This window comes from Daktulosphaira vitifoliae, unplaced genomic scaffold, assembly GCF_025091365.1.
Source record: "Daktulosphaira vitifoliae isolate Bord-2020 unplaced genomic scaffold, ASM2509136v1 Scaffold_4, whole genome shotgun sequence".
Classification (NCBI taxonomy): Eukaryota; Metazoa; Arthropoda; class Insecta; order Hemiptera; family Phylloxeridae; genus Daktulosphaira; species Daktulosphaira vitifoliae.
In genome coordinates this window covers 15,714,138-15,728,542 of record NW_026099575.1, presented here as the reverse complement: position 1 = coordinate 15,728,542, position 14,405 = coordinate 15,714,138, and the positions used below count along the sequence as shown (strand labels likewise).

General features: G+C 26.5%; 2 protein-coding genes across 2 annotated transcripts; one reads left to right on the top strand and one right to left on the bottom strand.

The window, feature by feature from the left end:
* The first annotated feature begins 2,015 nt into the window (after positions 1 to 2,015).
* Positions 2,016 to 5,204, top strand: LOC126904641 (uncharacterized). Its single transcript, XM_050683835.1, has 3 exons — positions 2,016 to 2,163; positions 4,403 to 4,675; positions 4,854 to 5,204. Exons 1-3 carry the CDS (start codon positions 2,143 to 2,145, stop codon positions 4,890 to 4,892), a joined length of 333 nt encoding a protein of 110 aa, XP_050539792.1. The 5' UTR covers positions 2,016 to 2,142; the 3' UTR covers positions 4,893 to 5,204.
* Positions 5,205 to 6,560: 1,356 nt separating this feature from the next.
* Positions 6,561 to 12,885, bottom strand: LOC126904643 (uncharacterized). The gene is made up of 3 exons (XM_050683837.1): positions 12,667 to 12,885; positions 7,817 to 7,908; positions 6,561 to 7,693 (listed from the first exon to the last, which is right to left on the bottom strand). Exons 1-3 carry the CDS (start codon positions 12,685 to 12,687, stop codon positions 7,576 to 7,578), a joined length of 231 nt encoding a protein of 76 aa, XP_050539794.1. The 5' UTR covers positions 12,688 to 12,885; the 3' UTR covers positions 6,561 to 7,575.
* Between the last annotated feature and the right edge of the window lie 1,520 nt (positions 12,886 to 14,405).

The following is a 14,405-nucleotide window of genomic DNA, read 5'->3' as shown; positions in this document are numbered from 1 at the left end:
TTTAGTTTTGTAATTTTTTAGAAGAAATTATAAAATACTATAAATTAGTTATGACTTCTATGTGCAAACGTGTAAAAAATTGAAGGGCTTGCTACAAAACTTTTTAGAAAATAATTTGTTGTTAATTATGAATTAAAAGATTTACAAGGAATTTTGATCAGATTTAAAAATATACTTTTGTTATTTAATCTTTCGTACTAATTTCAAATTTACAAAAAAAATTTTTTTATCACTACTAACTTTTGATATTATTACTAATTAGTTAAAAATTATAGTTTATAACTATTAGTTTATAATTGGATATAATTTTGAATATTTCAATTACAATATTTATTTAAACACTAAGAGTTGAATAAAAATGATTTATTACAATATAAATACAAAAAATATAATAAGTGATTTTAACGAAATTTTGGACTTTTCTTATAATTTTACAGTTAATAGTAATTATATAAGTTCCTGACCATATATCAATCTAAACAAAATAATTTTTAAATCTTTCTTAAAATTTTCTATTTAATGTTATCAATTTCAAAGTTGCAAGGTAAACTAATAAAAAGGGTAAAATTTTTAAATTATTAACTTTCATAATAACCAACTTTAAAGTATCAAAAATTAACCAATTATTCCTACGAAACTTGGAGCTTAGTTGTTCGATTCTCGTATAGGATCCCTTAACTCAGTTAAAAATATCATTGCAATCATATTTATACATTTAATGTATACTGAAATAATAATTTAGTGAATGTTTTATTCACCTATAGTTTCGACAGTATATTTGGATACGTTCATGTACCTAATTTGCATATACCAAATGCCGTACCAATAATATCCTAAGTAAATTTTTTAAATTAATTACAAAATTAATAAATTAGACAATAAACTGGATTTTAAATTAATTTCTATTATAAAAACTAAAAAAAAGTGTGGAAATATTTGTAAATAAAAATATCTTAAAATATGGAAATAATATTTGAATTAAGTTTTATTATCTAGAGCCACTTGAAAAATATATTTCTTATTATAATTTTATCTCTAAGAGAGTTTTTCTAGATTTGGATATTTCGGTAAAATATTCAAATTACTGGATAACCAGTAAACATGTTAACAAAAAATTTATTTCAGTAAAAATTATTCAAAATCAAAGGGGTCTACAAGAAAAAATTGTATATTTCATATATAACTGAGTCTATGTAAATTGTTTACATTCAAGATGCTACTAAAAAAATTCTAATTTTAGTGACTAATTATAATTTAAATAAAGTGAAAAAGAAAATTGTTAATATAAAATAAGCCGAGAAATGATTTTTAATTAATTTCATATACTTTATAAAAATGTGTATGAAAAAAAAATAGTTACAATGTCTTTATATTTTATTAATATTGGGAGTGCATAGGTTATGCTTTACTTTTTTTTTTTTTTTAAATATTATAAAATTATAACCCATTTAATAAATATAATATTATACATATATTTTTTCTGTATTCAATATAGTCGAAATAGTATTATGTTTTTATAATATTTTTGTATAAATAATACTTAAAAAAATATGAAATGTTAAATATTGATTTAAAATTTTAATTTATAGTTCAACCTAGTCATATTTGGCGGCAGACTAATCAATCGTCATAGAAGATATAGATTAAGTACTTCTTCTATATAAGAGACCACAATGTTCTTTAATAGACCGCGAAACCGTATAAATATAAATAATCCTAGTTTTAAATAAATACAAACCTATAAGATAAAAAATATTAATGTAAGCATTATAAAATGAACAATTATCTGAACAACACTAACCTGGTGAGTTTATATTATAAATTATACTAAAGTCTATTACTTTGAATATTTCACAATGTATTTTAAATGAGTAATAAAATGATAACAATTCAATAGCAAAGTCATATTAATGTGTCTAAAAATTATGTAATTAAAATAATGAACTCTATACATAACAACTATAGATGAAATGATAACGAAATGTGAAGAGAAATTAAACTACTTTCTCTTCAAGTTATTAATGTAAGACTCAGGAAAGAAACAGATTCAATAGGTACGGGAAGTTATCTTGTAATATTGGTCGCTTAAATATTAAGTTCCAAAGCATTATTCAGTTTATTATCTAGTTTATAACAAGAATCATGAAGAGCGTTACAAAGTTTGTAAGTTTTATAAGAAATTAATTTTTTTTTTAGTTAGTATAATATCGAAATTTAATTTAAATTCTGTGATAATTATAATTTTCTTTTCACAATAAATTTGTATATAAAAGTAATTTATTTATTTTATTATAGGGGAAGTTATAAAAATTTTTAAAAGAAAAATACTTATTTATTTGTTATACTTTTAATTCATGAAAAATTCAATATAATTTATCAGTTAAAACGCAACAACAAAAATAATTTCCGTAATATTTTACATTTAAAATATTTCAGTAATGACAAATGCTCGGGATTTATAGCATTTAAAATCGTTATAAGAATCATTTAGAGCAAAACTTTAAGCACTTAATTATATATTTATGGCTTAATTATGAAAATCAACAAAAAAAACATTAACAGTTATAAAAACTAATAATTGTTATAAGAATATTGTTATTAAAACATTTTTTTATCTCATGATGATGCAGATTATCAAGGCAATAATTAGATAAGATAATAAGATTTGTGTTTAATATAAACAAGGTACATTTTTTAATTTAATTCTATCTTACACAAATTTTATAAAAATTGTAAAATTTAATTAATACCGTTATTTTAAGAAGCAAAACGAGACGTAGAATTAAAATTTTTTAATAAAATCATAAAAAAAAAAATAATAAAACAGTTTTTTTTTCAAATTTAGTATTTGAAATTATTGTAACATACACTAAACATCTATAGTATTGCGATACATTATTTGTCAAAAAATAAAAATGAGCAAATGCTATAAATCTCGAGCTTTGGTTCGAGCAACTAAAAAAGTGTTACAATGGAGAAAATGATTCTAAATTATAATTCAAATGTGAATTTCAATTGTATAATGTTTATGAAAATTTTGGCTCAATAATCTATTTTATTTTTATTCAAATAATACAAGTTTGATAAAAAAAAAAAAACACTCATATAGAAGTTAAATTAATAATTTTTTATAATATGTCGATTGCCATTTATAAATAGCTATTTTTAGCACTATAATCATCATTGGGCTTAACTAGGGAGGTTTGTGGGGTCTTAGGCCCCCTAAATGTCATACCTCTAGTTCTTAGTAAATTTTATAAATGGTTTCTTCATATTTCATTATACTAATTTTATATTGCGCTTAGACTATATTTGAAATACCTTTAGTTATTTAAAATAAAAAATAAAGAAATATAAGAAGAAAATTAAAAATTAACCAGTATAAATAGGTTACCATTTTTTAAAAATATTATTTTGTGATATCCTTATTGAAAAAAATCCTATATACACTGTTGGTTTATACTTTACTTACACCAAATTAGATAAAAAAATTTTCTTATCGAAACTTATAGTTATAGGCTTGCATGGACTCACATTTACAGTTTAACTTGGAAAAATTAATGTCCTTAATACATAAGCACAATTCATGGGGTACATTTATTCACATCAATGGTCAGAAAATAAAATACATTGGTAAAATTCTGGTTAAATTATATATTTTTGACGTTGAGGTAAATAGAAAAATTTACATAGTAAATAGTACAATGTGTTATGTAGTGTAAAAAGAAAGTAGTGTACCAGTAAATTTTTAAAAATTGATACGAAAAAATGTGTATACTGCTTTATTCAAACCCTCTCCGTACTTACACTGTTTGTAAGGTTTAATTATATATCAAAATATGTATATCGAATGATAGACAATTGTTTTGACTAAAACAAATAAAAATTTAGTATTAATCTACGTTTTTTTAATACAAATTAAAGCAATTTATCTATTTCAACTATTGCTGTGATTGGGATATTTTCTTTGCTTATCAAAATTAAGGGAATTATTTTCAATAATTTAATTCAATTTCTCCAAAAAATATATTTTTGAACTTTGAACGTATGTATATGTCCAGTGAGATATGAAAAATGATATGAACATAAAAGTATACACATCATGGTAAAATTAATATCTACTCAACATAGCATTGAATCTGAAATAATTATAAAAATGAAACATTATATGGAGAAGTAAAAAATTGAAAATAAAAATATCATTCATTAAAATTTTCGGAAAGTTTAATTTTAGCACTAGTATTTAATATTTTATTTAAGTAGTAAAATATTATAAATTATACATAATTAATAAATTAAAAAAAGATAAAAATAATTATTTTGATGTTTTATCAATAATGAATAGATAAATATATTTAGGCACTTTCAACACTGTATTTATTTCCAAAAAAAATGTTTTTAGGTGCGTACATCACTACTGGTATTATTATTGGTGATTTTTGAATGTTGGAATTGTAATGCGACCCCAATGCCCGCTGAAGGTCTAACGCCGTTTAAATTTTTTATGGCAAGGGCAATGGGACAGTCAAATGAGCACTCGATTATGAAAATTATTTCATTTAAACCTGATGATGGGGCTAAATTTAGACAAATATTTGAAAAAAAACATGGACCAAAGGGACGTGATCTAATCGAAAGTTTAGGAAAAGGAATAACCAAAGGAGACACTGAAAAGGTATAATAGAATTTTAAAAACAAAATTTATTTTAAATATTTCAATGTAAAATTTCATTCATATTTATAATCATAAAAAATCACATAAGCACTTTATAAATAATTGAGGATTCATTATGAAATTTAGATTGCATAACCCTTATAAAAAGTATTGTGATATGAATTTCTTTATTTTTCAGGATGACGTGATTTCCAAAAATGTAGAATTTAACGTATAAATAAAAAAATAGTACAACGTAGAATAAGCTAAAAATGTAATTACACAAACCAAATAATTACTTTAAGACTTTTAGAATTTTGATTAAGTTAAATGCTTCAGCATTATTTTTTTTTGCGATGTTAGATAATATGTGAAATAATTTCCGCTCTATTTACTTAACAGTTGATTTTAATTTATTCACGTGAGTACACTGACGACGGAGTTTTGGTATACTGGAAACTATTAATATTGTTACAATACCATAATGGTATACATTACTAAAGTTTTATTGTTGTTATTATTATTTTTTAATAAATATCTTTTACTATTATTTATTCCTAATTTATGTTAATCCCTAATATTTAAAGTGGGGATTAACCATCATAAGATAAAATTATATTCTAAGTAAAATATCGCCTAAAAAAAAGTTAATAAAAATTTTTCCTTACTATTAGAAATTACTAGATATGCCATTGGTTACGAGGTTAAATGTCTCAGACTGGAGTAATAATTTTTAAAAGAAAACGTTAAGCATATACATAACATAAATAATATCTATCAAAATATTATTTCAATTAATGGTGTGATTGGAAAAATTTAGAGCTTTAGAGTGGCTGCAGTACTACCGTTGCAAAGGAGGTGCTGCTATCATACTACGTCATAATAATTCTAAGGTTTTTTTTCCGTAATATAAAGTTCAATTAAATTATTAAAAAATTCAAGAATAAAATTTATTTTTCTTTTTATTTATTGTTATAATTATTATTATACAATAATTATTTTTTTAATTTTTCTTATTTTAGTATTAAAAATTATTTCATATTAAGGTCTCTGAATGAATGAAATATTAACGTGCACGTGTTCGATATATTAAACAATATAATGTAGCCGATAGAATTTTTTGTATTTTTATAGTAAGTCATACAAGTTTACAATCAGTATTTCATTTAAAAATTATTTTATTATGCTACGTAATTGATTTCCGCTGTGTGCCGGTTAACTGATAATGAAAAAGCGGTCATAACAATCGTTTAAGTACCTTTTCTGGACAATGATTATTTTTGTAGCCTTTTTAAACCCAATTGGAAAAATTTCATTATATAAATGCTATTTTATTCATCAACTTATCCTATAGTTTGTAAATAAATGTTTTAAAATTTGCAGTAAAACTAGTTAACTTGAGCATTTCTACTATTCTTATAATTTAGATTATTAAACCAAAATGACTTACTAAAGGCATAGTTAGTAACGTGGCAGTACTTGATGATCACTGTTTTAGTTTCGAGATTCGTTTAAGGGCGAGTTTCATTTGCCTAGCTAGGAATTTATACTACATAATATTTTCAATAGTAGCTTTTTTATTTAATTTAGTTTAATAATTTAAATAATCAAGATTTTTTAAAATTAATATAATTATGGCTATTTTTACTTCAGGTTAACCAAATTTGTATAATTAACCTAAATTAATTTCAATATAAATCTTTTAAAATAAGTTTATTTTATTGAATTTACAATATATTTATAATTATATCTGACAGCCTTTCTTGTAATTCACATACACAATTAATAGAAATGATAAAAATAATTTATATTTTAACAAATAGCGTTTGCAATTTAATTTTATAATCTGATATTAGCAGATTGAAAAAATAAAATTGATCGAAATTATTAAAAAAGTAACATAATATTTAACAATTGAAAATTTCTCCATATATTTAACAAAATATTAACAAAATAATATATAGATATCTTTATACACGTGTAGATAACCGTGAAAGTGAGGTTTTGGCGGAATTTCAGTTTCATAAACCGTTCTTTGAGTACATTACACATTAAATTTTAAGCTTAATACTTGTTTTTATTTAAGCCCCTACACATTACCTATTTAAATATATGGTATTTTATAATTATCATACCAATCTTAAGCTAATAATTATTTATACAGTAAAATTTTTATTAAAAAAAAAATACTGTTTACTAACAATAGATGTATAATTACAATAAAGATATGTAAGTTATAGTTTACTTATTTTGTTTATTATACGCGGATAATAGAAGAAAACAACACATTTATAGTAATAGTAATAATAAAATTAAAAAAAACATAACAAAAATCATTAATTTGTTATTTTTAATAGTTTATCAGTAAGTACATTCTTAAAATTTAAAATATAATATTATACGATTCTACTTAAGATATTAAATAACCAAGAGGCAGACCGTTATTTTTTTCTATTGAGCTATTCGTTTACAAGTTTCTGGTTCACCGCAAATACGTGACTTTGTACAATATTTTAATTAACGTAAAACGGCAAGACTTAAAATTATCGAAACTCGTAAAAAAATGCAAACGTGTCTGCCGCGGGTTTTTGGTAACATTCGAACCACCAACGAGCCTCAGCACCGGAGGATTTTTCTTATTATATATCATATCATTAAACTATAATTATTATTTATAAGCAAATTGTCTTATTATTATTATATTTAAATGATATTTTTGTAAAATAAGATTTTTTTTAACACCTAATTAAAAATAAAATGTGTGCAAAAAAAAAAAAATTTCAAGAACAATAACCAAACGACAGAACGGAATATGAAATTGAAAGACAAGAAAAACCACCTCTGAACGGTATGGAAGGAATTGCGCATACAGCGGGTCAGAATTGTTTTTTTACTGTTGACAGTCATGTGATGTGAAGTGTTCAGTGAATTCCTTCCAGAGGAGTATAGGATTTATATTGATATAATTCCGGTCCTCCATAACCGTATAGAAGACGACCGCGTCCGTTTTCATCGTAGTACGGATATCTATACTTGGGTCTGAAAACATAAAAAAAAATATTATACAAAAATTATCATAAATTACGTAAAAACAGTAACGTTTAAAATATGTTACATATTTAAAAATGTTTTAATTAATTTTAATAAACAAAATTCAAGTACCTTTCGAAGTATTGGAAGTTAGGAGCTCTGGGAGTCAATGTTGCATTGACTACTGCGATGGCAAAAGCCACCGTAGTAAATACTAACAATATCTGTAACAAAAAAAAAAAAAAAAAACATCAATAATGGTCACAAGTTGATTGGTTTTTATGTTGACGTCATACTCATTAACGTATTCCTAAATCAATTGTAGTGTGTCGTCAAGCATACAGTACTTACACGTTGAGTGTTACGAGGAGAAATTTATTCAAAAATTGAGATAATAACGTGGCAGTCAAAAAGACCGAGTATACTAATTTTTGCATAAATTATAAATACTAAAATAAAATTAAGTGGGAAAATTATGTATCGAAATATAGGTAAATATACTTCTCCCTAAATACATTCAACAGATATAACTTATGTTTAGAAAAATATTTTCCTTATGCTTGTACGAAAATAATTTACCAATTTAATGTATTAATTATACACACGTGTGCAATAAATATATCAAATAGGTGGTAAAATAAAACACATGCAATTTAAAAATAAATTATTTCAAAATTGTCCCAGCCGTAAACTTTAGTTTCTTAGAAAATATTTTATTTTATTTTCATGTTTTTATATTTTGGGAAGAAAAATATCCATGACTGTTGTGTTTTTTTTTAACAAAAACTTGTTTTTTATTTTATTCAAGGTGTTTACTTATTGAAAATTGGGTATAATGTAATCACGAAAATATTGAACACATTTGTTTTGCTATTATTATACATTCCAATTAGTTATTTAAGAGTCTCTCGCTTGACAGAGCGTAATCACCACGTGTCATTCAACTTGACCTAATATAGACTAATCATTAACATTAAAGTACAGAAAATATCTGTTGCAAAAATATTTATTTAAAAGTATATGTTAGATTCATTAACACATTGCAGATTTTGGTATCACGCAACTGCCGAATTCGATTCACATTATCATAAGTATTCAAATGTTTTAAAGGGATCGGGTTGTATGAATTCTAAGAATATTTTTGCATTGTCATATTCTGCCTGAAAATGCTGTTATGCTGTCAATTTCGTGGTGTTAGAGCATAAATGGAAAACTTTCGGAAAAATGAAATATCAATTTTGTTTTAAAACATTATTTTGTATATATTTTTACGTGTGAAAAATTGGATTAAATGTAAGTTTCAATTTTATTGTTCCAAAAGTTGTAAATTTACTCTTGTCCCCATTTAAAAAATTAAACAACAGTATTAAACATAGCAAAATCGATTCGTGTCCTTAGCATTTAATGCAAGACGTTGAGAACAATGCCTGATAAGTTAAAAAAAAGTCAATTAAATACAGAAATGGCCAGATTTTCAGGGAAATTTAAATAAGAGCTGTCTGTTTTCATTATCAACACATTCATTGATGGTTAATACGTCCTTCATCACACGTATCTAATATTATGTGAAAGCTATGGGTATACAATGAATAGTACAATTATTTTATTCAGATTCAATTGGTAAATAACGCTGTGTAGTTTTATTTTATCTTTCGTGTATGCGTGTAACATTTGTTACTGATGCAGATTGTTAGTACAAACACAACACAAACTGCTCCCGGCTTATAAAATACCATTTCTTTGTACTGTGTTAATTTGTTTTGTAATATGATAAAATAAATGTTCTAGAAAATAGCATTTTGAATTGTACAGATAATTTTTTTTTTATCGAATTTTAATGCGAGAAGTATAAATATATCTAATTTTTTGTACTTTTTTTTTTTTTATCTTTTACTGTAATATTAAATTATATAAACTTTATTTGATTGATTTAAGTTAAAAACAAATTTTCATGAATTTTGTGTAGTATACAGTTTAATATATTACCATTGGGTAGTAATTTTTTATTACAAAGAGTTTTTAATGATTTTTTCATGGTGACATAACTAAATGTAAATGTGATACTTCATGCGAAAACACGATTCGGACATATAGATAATATAGCAAATCAGTTCAGCACGTCGATATTACACGAATAGTTTTGAAAAGGTTACACGGGTAAAATATTTGAAAAACAAATTTTGTATTACATTATTTGACAAAAGGTCAATGCATATAATTTTTATTGTTCTCATTCGATTTTATCTCTTTCATTAAGCTGCAGCTTTTAACAATGATAATTTCATATATATTATCGGAAGACATTATGATAATCATACGAATGTTGAATTATTTTGACATATTTAAAAAAATCGACCATTTAGATGATAGACACTGAAGTCACAGAAAACCGATTTGTGTGCCTCAAAGCACTAATTTATTCGTGGCGTCCGTATTCAAAATGTTACATTCAAATTATAGAGTTTTTGAAAATTGGAAAGTCATTACTGTTCAACTAATGTGTTGTGTAATTACGTCCGAGATGTAGAAAAACTACAGTAAAAAACCAACGTAATGCACGTCAAACAATAAACATTCTACTTATCAATTACGAATGATCAACGGCAATTACTGAAATACTTTTTACACTAAACAAGAAGAATATAGATGACGTGCCAAAGAAAGATTTTCCCCTGGAAACACGAAAACGGTTCCATACTTTTAATTGGTACACTAAATGTTCGTTGCACACACACTGTGTAAAACGAACGCCTTATTGACACAATTAGTGAACAAGTAAACAGCGATAAAACACTTTAAGTTGACATTCTACAGTTGATCGACGTTCGGCACGAAAAGGCTTAGGCGGCTCGAAGTTTGTACAAGCAAACGTTTCTACAAAGTGTGCGATTAGAACTGTTGAGTATTTTAATACATTTAAATGGATTCGCGTTAAATTAGATCAAGCGCGAGCGAGTTGACACGGTAAGTGCATTAGAAGTAACACTTATTGCGATACGAGTGTGTCGTCATTTTAACTTATATTTTACGCATAGGTTTTTCAGTGAAGATGGCTGTGCAAAAATTATTTGGACAATCACCGTGTCTCTGATTTGAATCCGCAAACCGTTTCCCAGTGCAAGTTTACAAACTTTTCACTTGAAATTCTTTACATCAATGTGAGGTGAACGTTTATCGCGCGATTGACGGCAAAGTTCATTTTACCTACGCGTCTGTGATATGTTTATTGTCATTATAAATAAAGCATATGTCGTGGAAACTTTTAACGAGAACCAAATCGACTTTAAGCTTCGCTTAGTTTTACAAAAAAAAAAAAATGATTTTTAAAAATATATAAAAACGGTAGTTAAATCGAACAACTTTTGGGTATTTATTATATAAAAATGATTTTATTTTAAAAGTTGATCAAAGGTGGTGAACGATTCGGGTAGTGTTCAATTGTGCGGCTCTGACCTAGTTTTTCCGTCCGAAGCAGTCGTCCCATTTTATGGTATGTACGCGCCAAACGATGCGAAGGGACGCCGAGGGGAGACGTAGCGGGCAGTCCGACCTTGACGATCGACCCGCTCCTTTGGAAAATTGACCTACAAAAGTTAACCCAAAAATAATCTACGCGGGAAACGATACAGATCGAATAACTAAACAATACACCTTTTGATAATAACACTACTACGTATATAAAATCAAGTGTAATAATCACAAACTTACCGACGACGAAAGTTTTTAGATGTTTTTGGTCGGGCAAACACGGCTGAAAAACCGAGAACGATATTGTCGCGTAATCCAAACGGCAGCGGGTGGCACAGCCGTGGCGGCACCCGCCGACTCGACGGACCGGCGTCAAGTCGCTTACTCTGTACTCGTGCCGTGCCGCCGTTCGTGGTGGTGGCTGTCCGTGTCCCGAAAGTGGGTCAAATACATACACACAGACACTGCACAACAGGCAGCGCTATGGCGGCGGCGGCGTCCTATCACTTTCACTATGCTGTCGCTATATCTACGGCTATACCGCCACCATAGTATACATGTTGCGCGACGTATGTAGGGGACCGCCCGCACCACTGCTACTTGTTTGTTAATAAACCCTTTATGAACTCTGCATAAAACTCAAAAATATATATGTAAAAAGGATATTGAAAACATAAAAATATAATTTTCCGAGAAATCTTTTTTTAATATAAAAACTATAAAAAAAAAAACTGCATTAATTATTTTATAGATTTTAATTTTTTTTTTTGGAAATTATGAATTTTTACTGATTTGCACGCTATCCTAAAGAGTACGCAAGATGAACATTTGAAATGCTTTAATATTAAAAAGTAACCAAGGTAAAACAATGCGGAAGCTATGTATTTTGAATAGTGAAAGTACTCCGTGTATTACTATATTAAATTATTCATTGAATAATTATACAATCGTAGCTTTTTACGATATTTTATTGGTATGTACACTAATTATAGATATTGGAATTGACACGTCATAACTAATAGCTCCATTTTATCGTGACAGTTTTTTTTCATTATTTTGTACGACAGGTAAAATCACAGTATAAAAGATCTACATTAGTAATAAAGAATTTTTTTTCAGACAGTCTAGTCATAAAACGTATTTGGGATTTCTAATAGTTTAAAAACCTATTAAATTTTACATGTTTGATGAATTATAGTTGATAATGCGATAGTCATTATAAATGATAAAAACAATAATTATTCGATATGTATACCCTACACGATATATCTTATAATGTCATAATAAATGTTGATTCGTTAATGATTACATAAAACAAATCACTGAATTATTTAAGTTCTTTTTTTAATTTACAACCATTAACTACTGCCATAATCAGATGAACTTAATATTTTATTTCACCAGTATTGGCAAAAAAAAAAGAATTTTTGATGTAAAACATTACATTAAAGTGCATTGAGTAAATTCAACAAAGATTGAAGCGCATAGAATATTGATATTTGATTTGTACTTACCAAACGAGTTAAAGATGGCATCGTTGTGGATAGCCACTTGACATGGTCGCTGCCCGATGGCTACTGCAACCCAAGTACAGCGGGGGAATCCAAAGACGTGTGAAAGTGACTTTCACTTGGCGTTTGCTTATCGGACGGGGTCCGGTTCGAGGGCACCTGAATTCGTTGCCATACTACACGTGACTCTCCCCTCCAGACTTGAGTATATAGTTAAATTTCATGAAGTTGGATTTTTATTATTTCAGCAAAATTTTGTATTTTTTTTTTCAGAAATTACCAATTGATCAATTGTTTATAAATCGTCGAAATTTTTTTTTTAAGAACGTCTTAACATTATAAAAACTGTTGAAATTTTATTCAAAACCATGAAAGAGAAAGTGAACAACACATTTATTATACTGATAATGTGATCATCTTGTGACATTGAAAGTAAAAGTGAAGGATAACAGTACCGTTAGTGCGTTCATGGGCCGTCTGATTTGTGTTTTCTTTTCTGACTGGGAGATAACGGTCTTTACATCCCTCCCCGCCTGTCTGTCTATTATTAACAATAAAAAACAACGGTATACTTAAGGGAAATCGTTAACGGTAAAACTGCGAGTGGATACCAAAAAGGGAAACCTTGAAAGTGAACGTCATATTTCAATATTCATACAATAAACGTTATTTATAAATTTTACTTAAAACGTAGTGCTACACATTAATCTCAATTTACGAAAAATCTTGTGGAAATGTTATTTATAAGCTTCTTTATTCACTCTTGTGTGTGGTTAATGAAGTTTTAGATAGTTATTTAAAAATTCGGCAGTATTGCTATAGATCGCAATTACAAATATTCCGACCATTAGATCTCTGGAAAGTAATTAAAGGGTTTGTGGTTATACAAGAGAGTACCTTCATTTTCTCCACATATTTGATTTGTTATGTAACTATTAGTGGTGTTTTCGCAAAAAACCCTTTTTTTACTTTAGGGTTAATACCCTTCAATATAAATAGTACATAAGTATTATTTTTCTAGGTTATACGTTAATTAAAAAAATGCTAGTGGATATACGTCTTATAAAACTGACGATAGACTAGGTGAGGCACCGAGAAAATGTCGGTCATCTTCTATAATTTGGGGCACTTCATAAATATTTGGGGTGTAAAACATCTTTTGATAGATATAGTCACTTCTAGGTAATATTATGATAAAGCAACTAATAATATCAGTCTTATTTTACAACTTCTGTAATTAATAAATGGCTTAACAATTTTTTTAAATTTATTTATAAATTGTCAAAAACCTTTAAGGTTTGACAGGCGTCGAGACGATTATCATGTAAATTTTAACTGGATATAAGCTGATGCAATTTACATTGCCTACATTGCACGTAATGTTATTAATATTGCGGTGTTTGTTTTCTTTGTTGAGTTCTCTTAAATAAATAGTTAAAAAAGAATTCTCGATGCAAAAGTGGCGCTGAAAAAAGACGTTTACAAGAGAAAGCACTTTTTAAAAAACCGATTGAAATCCAAAACATTTAAAATAAAAAAACACATTGATATGTTAATAAATTTGTTTTTATATATTTCTAAAATTTGTTTGTATTTTTTATGTTATTAACAGGACTCGTAAGTTCAAGCAATTAAAATCTAAAAGAGTATGTAAATATGCACTGAAAACGGACGTTATTCTGAAATTTTGGAGGAACTAAGCCTATCCCAATTTGCGCTTAAGGTTTTATTGCTTCTATAGA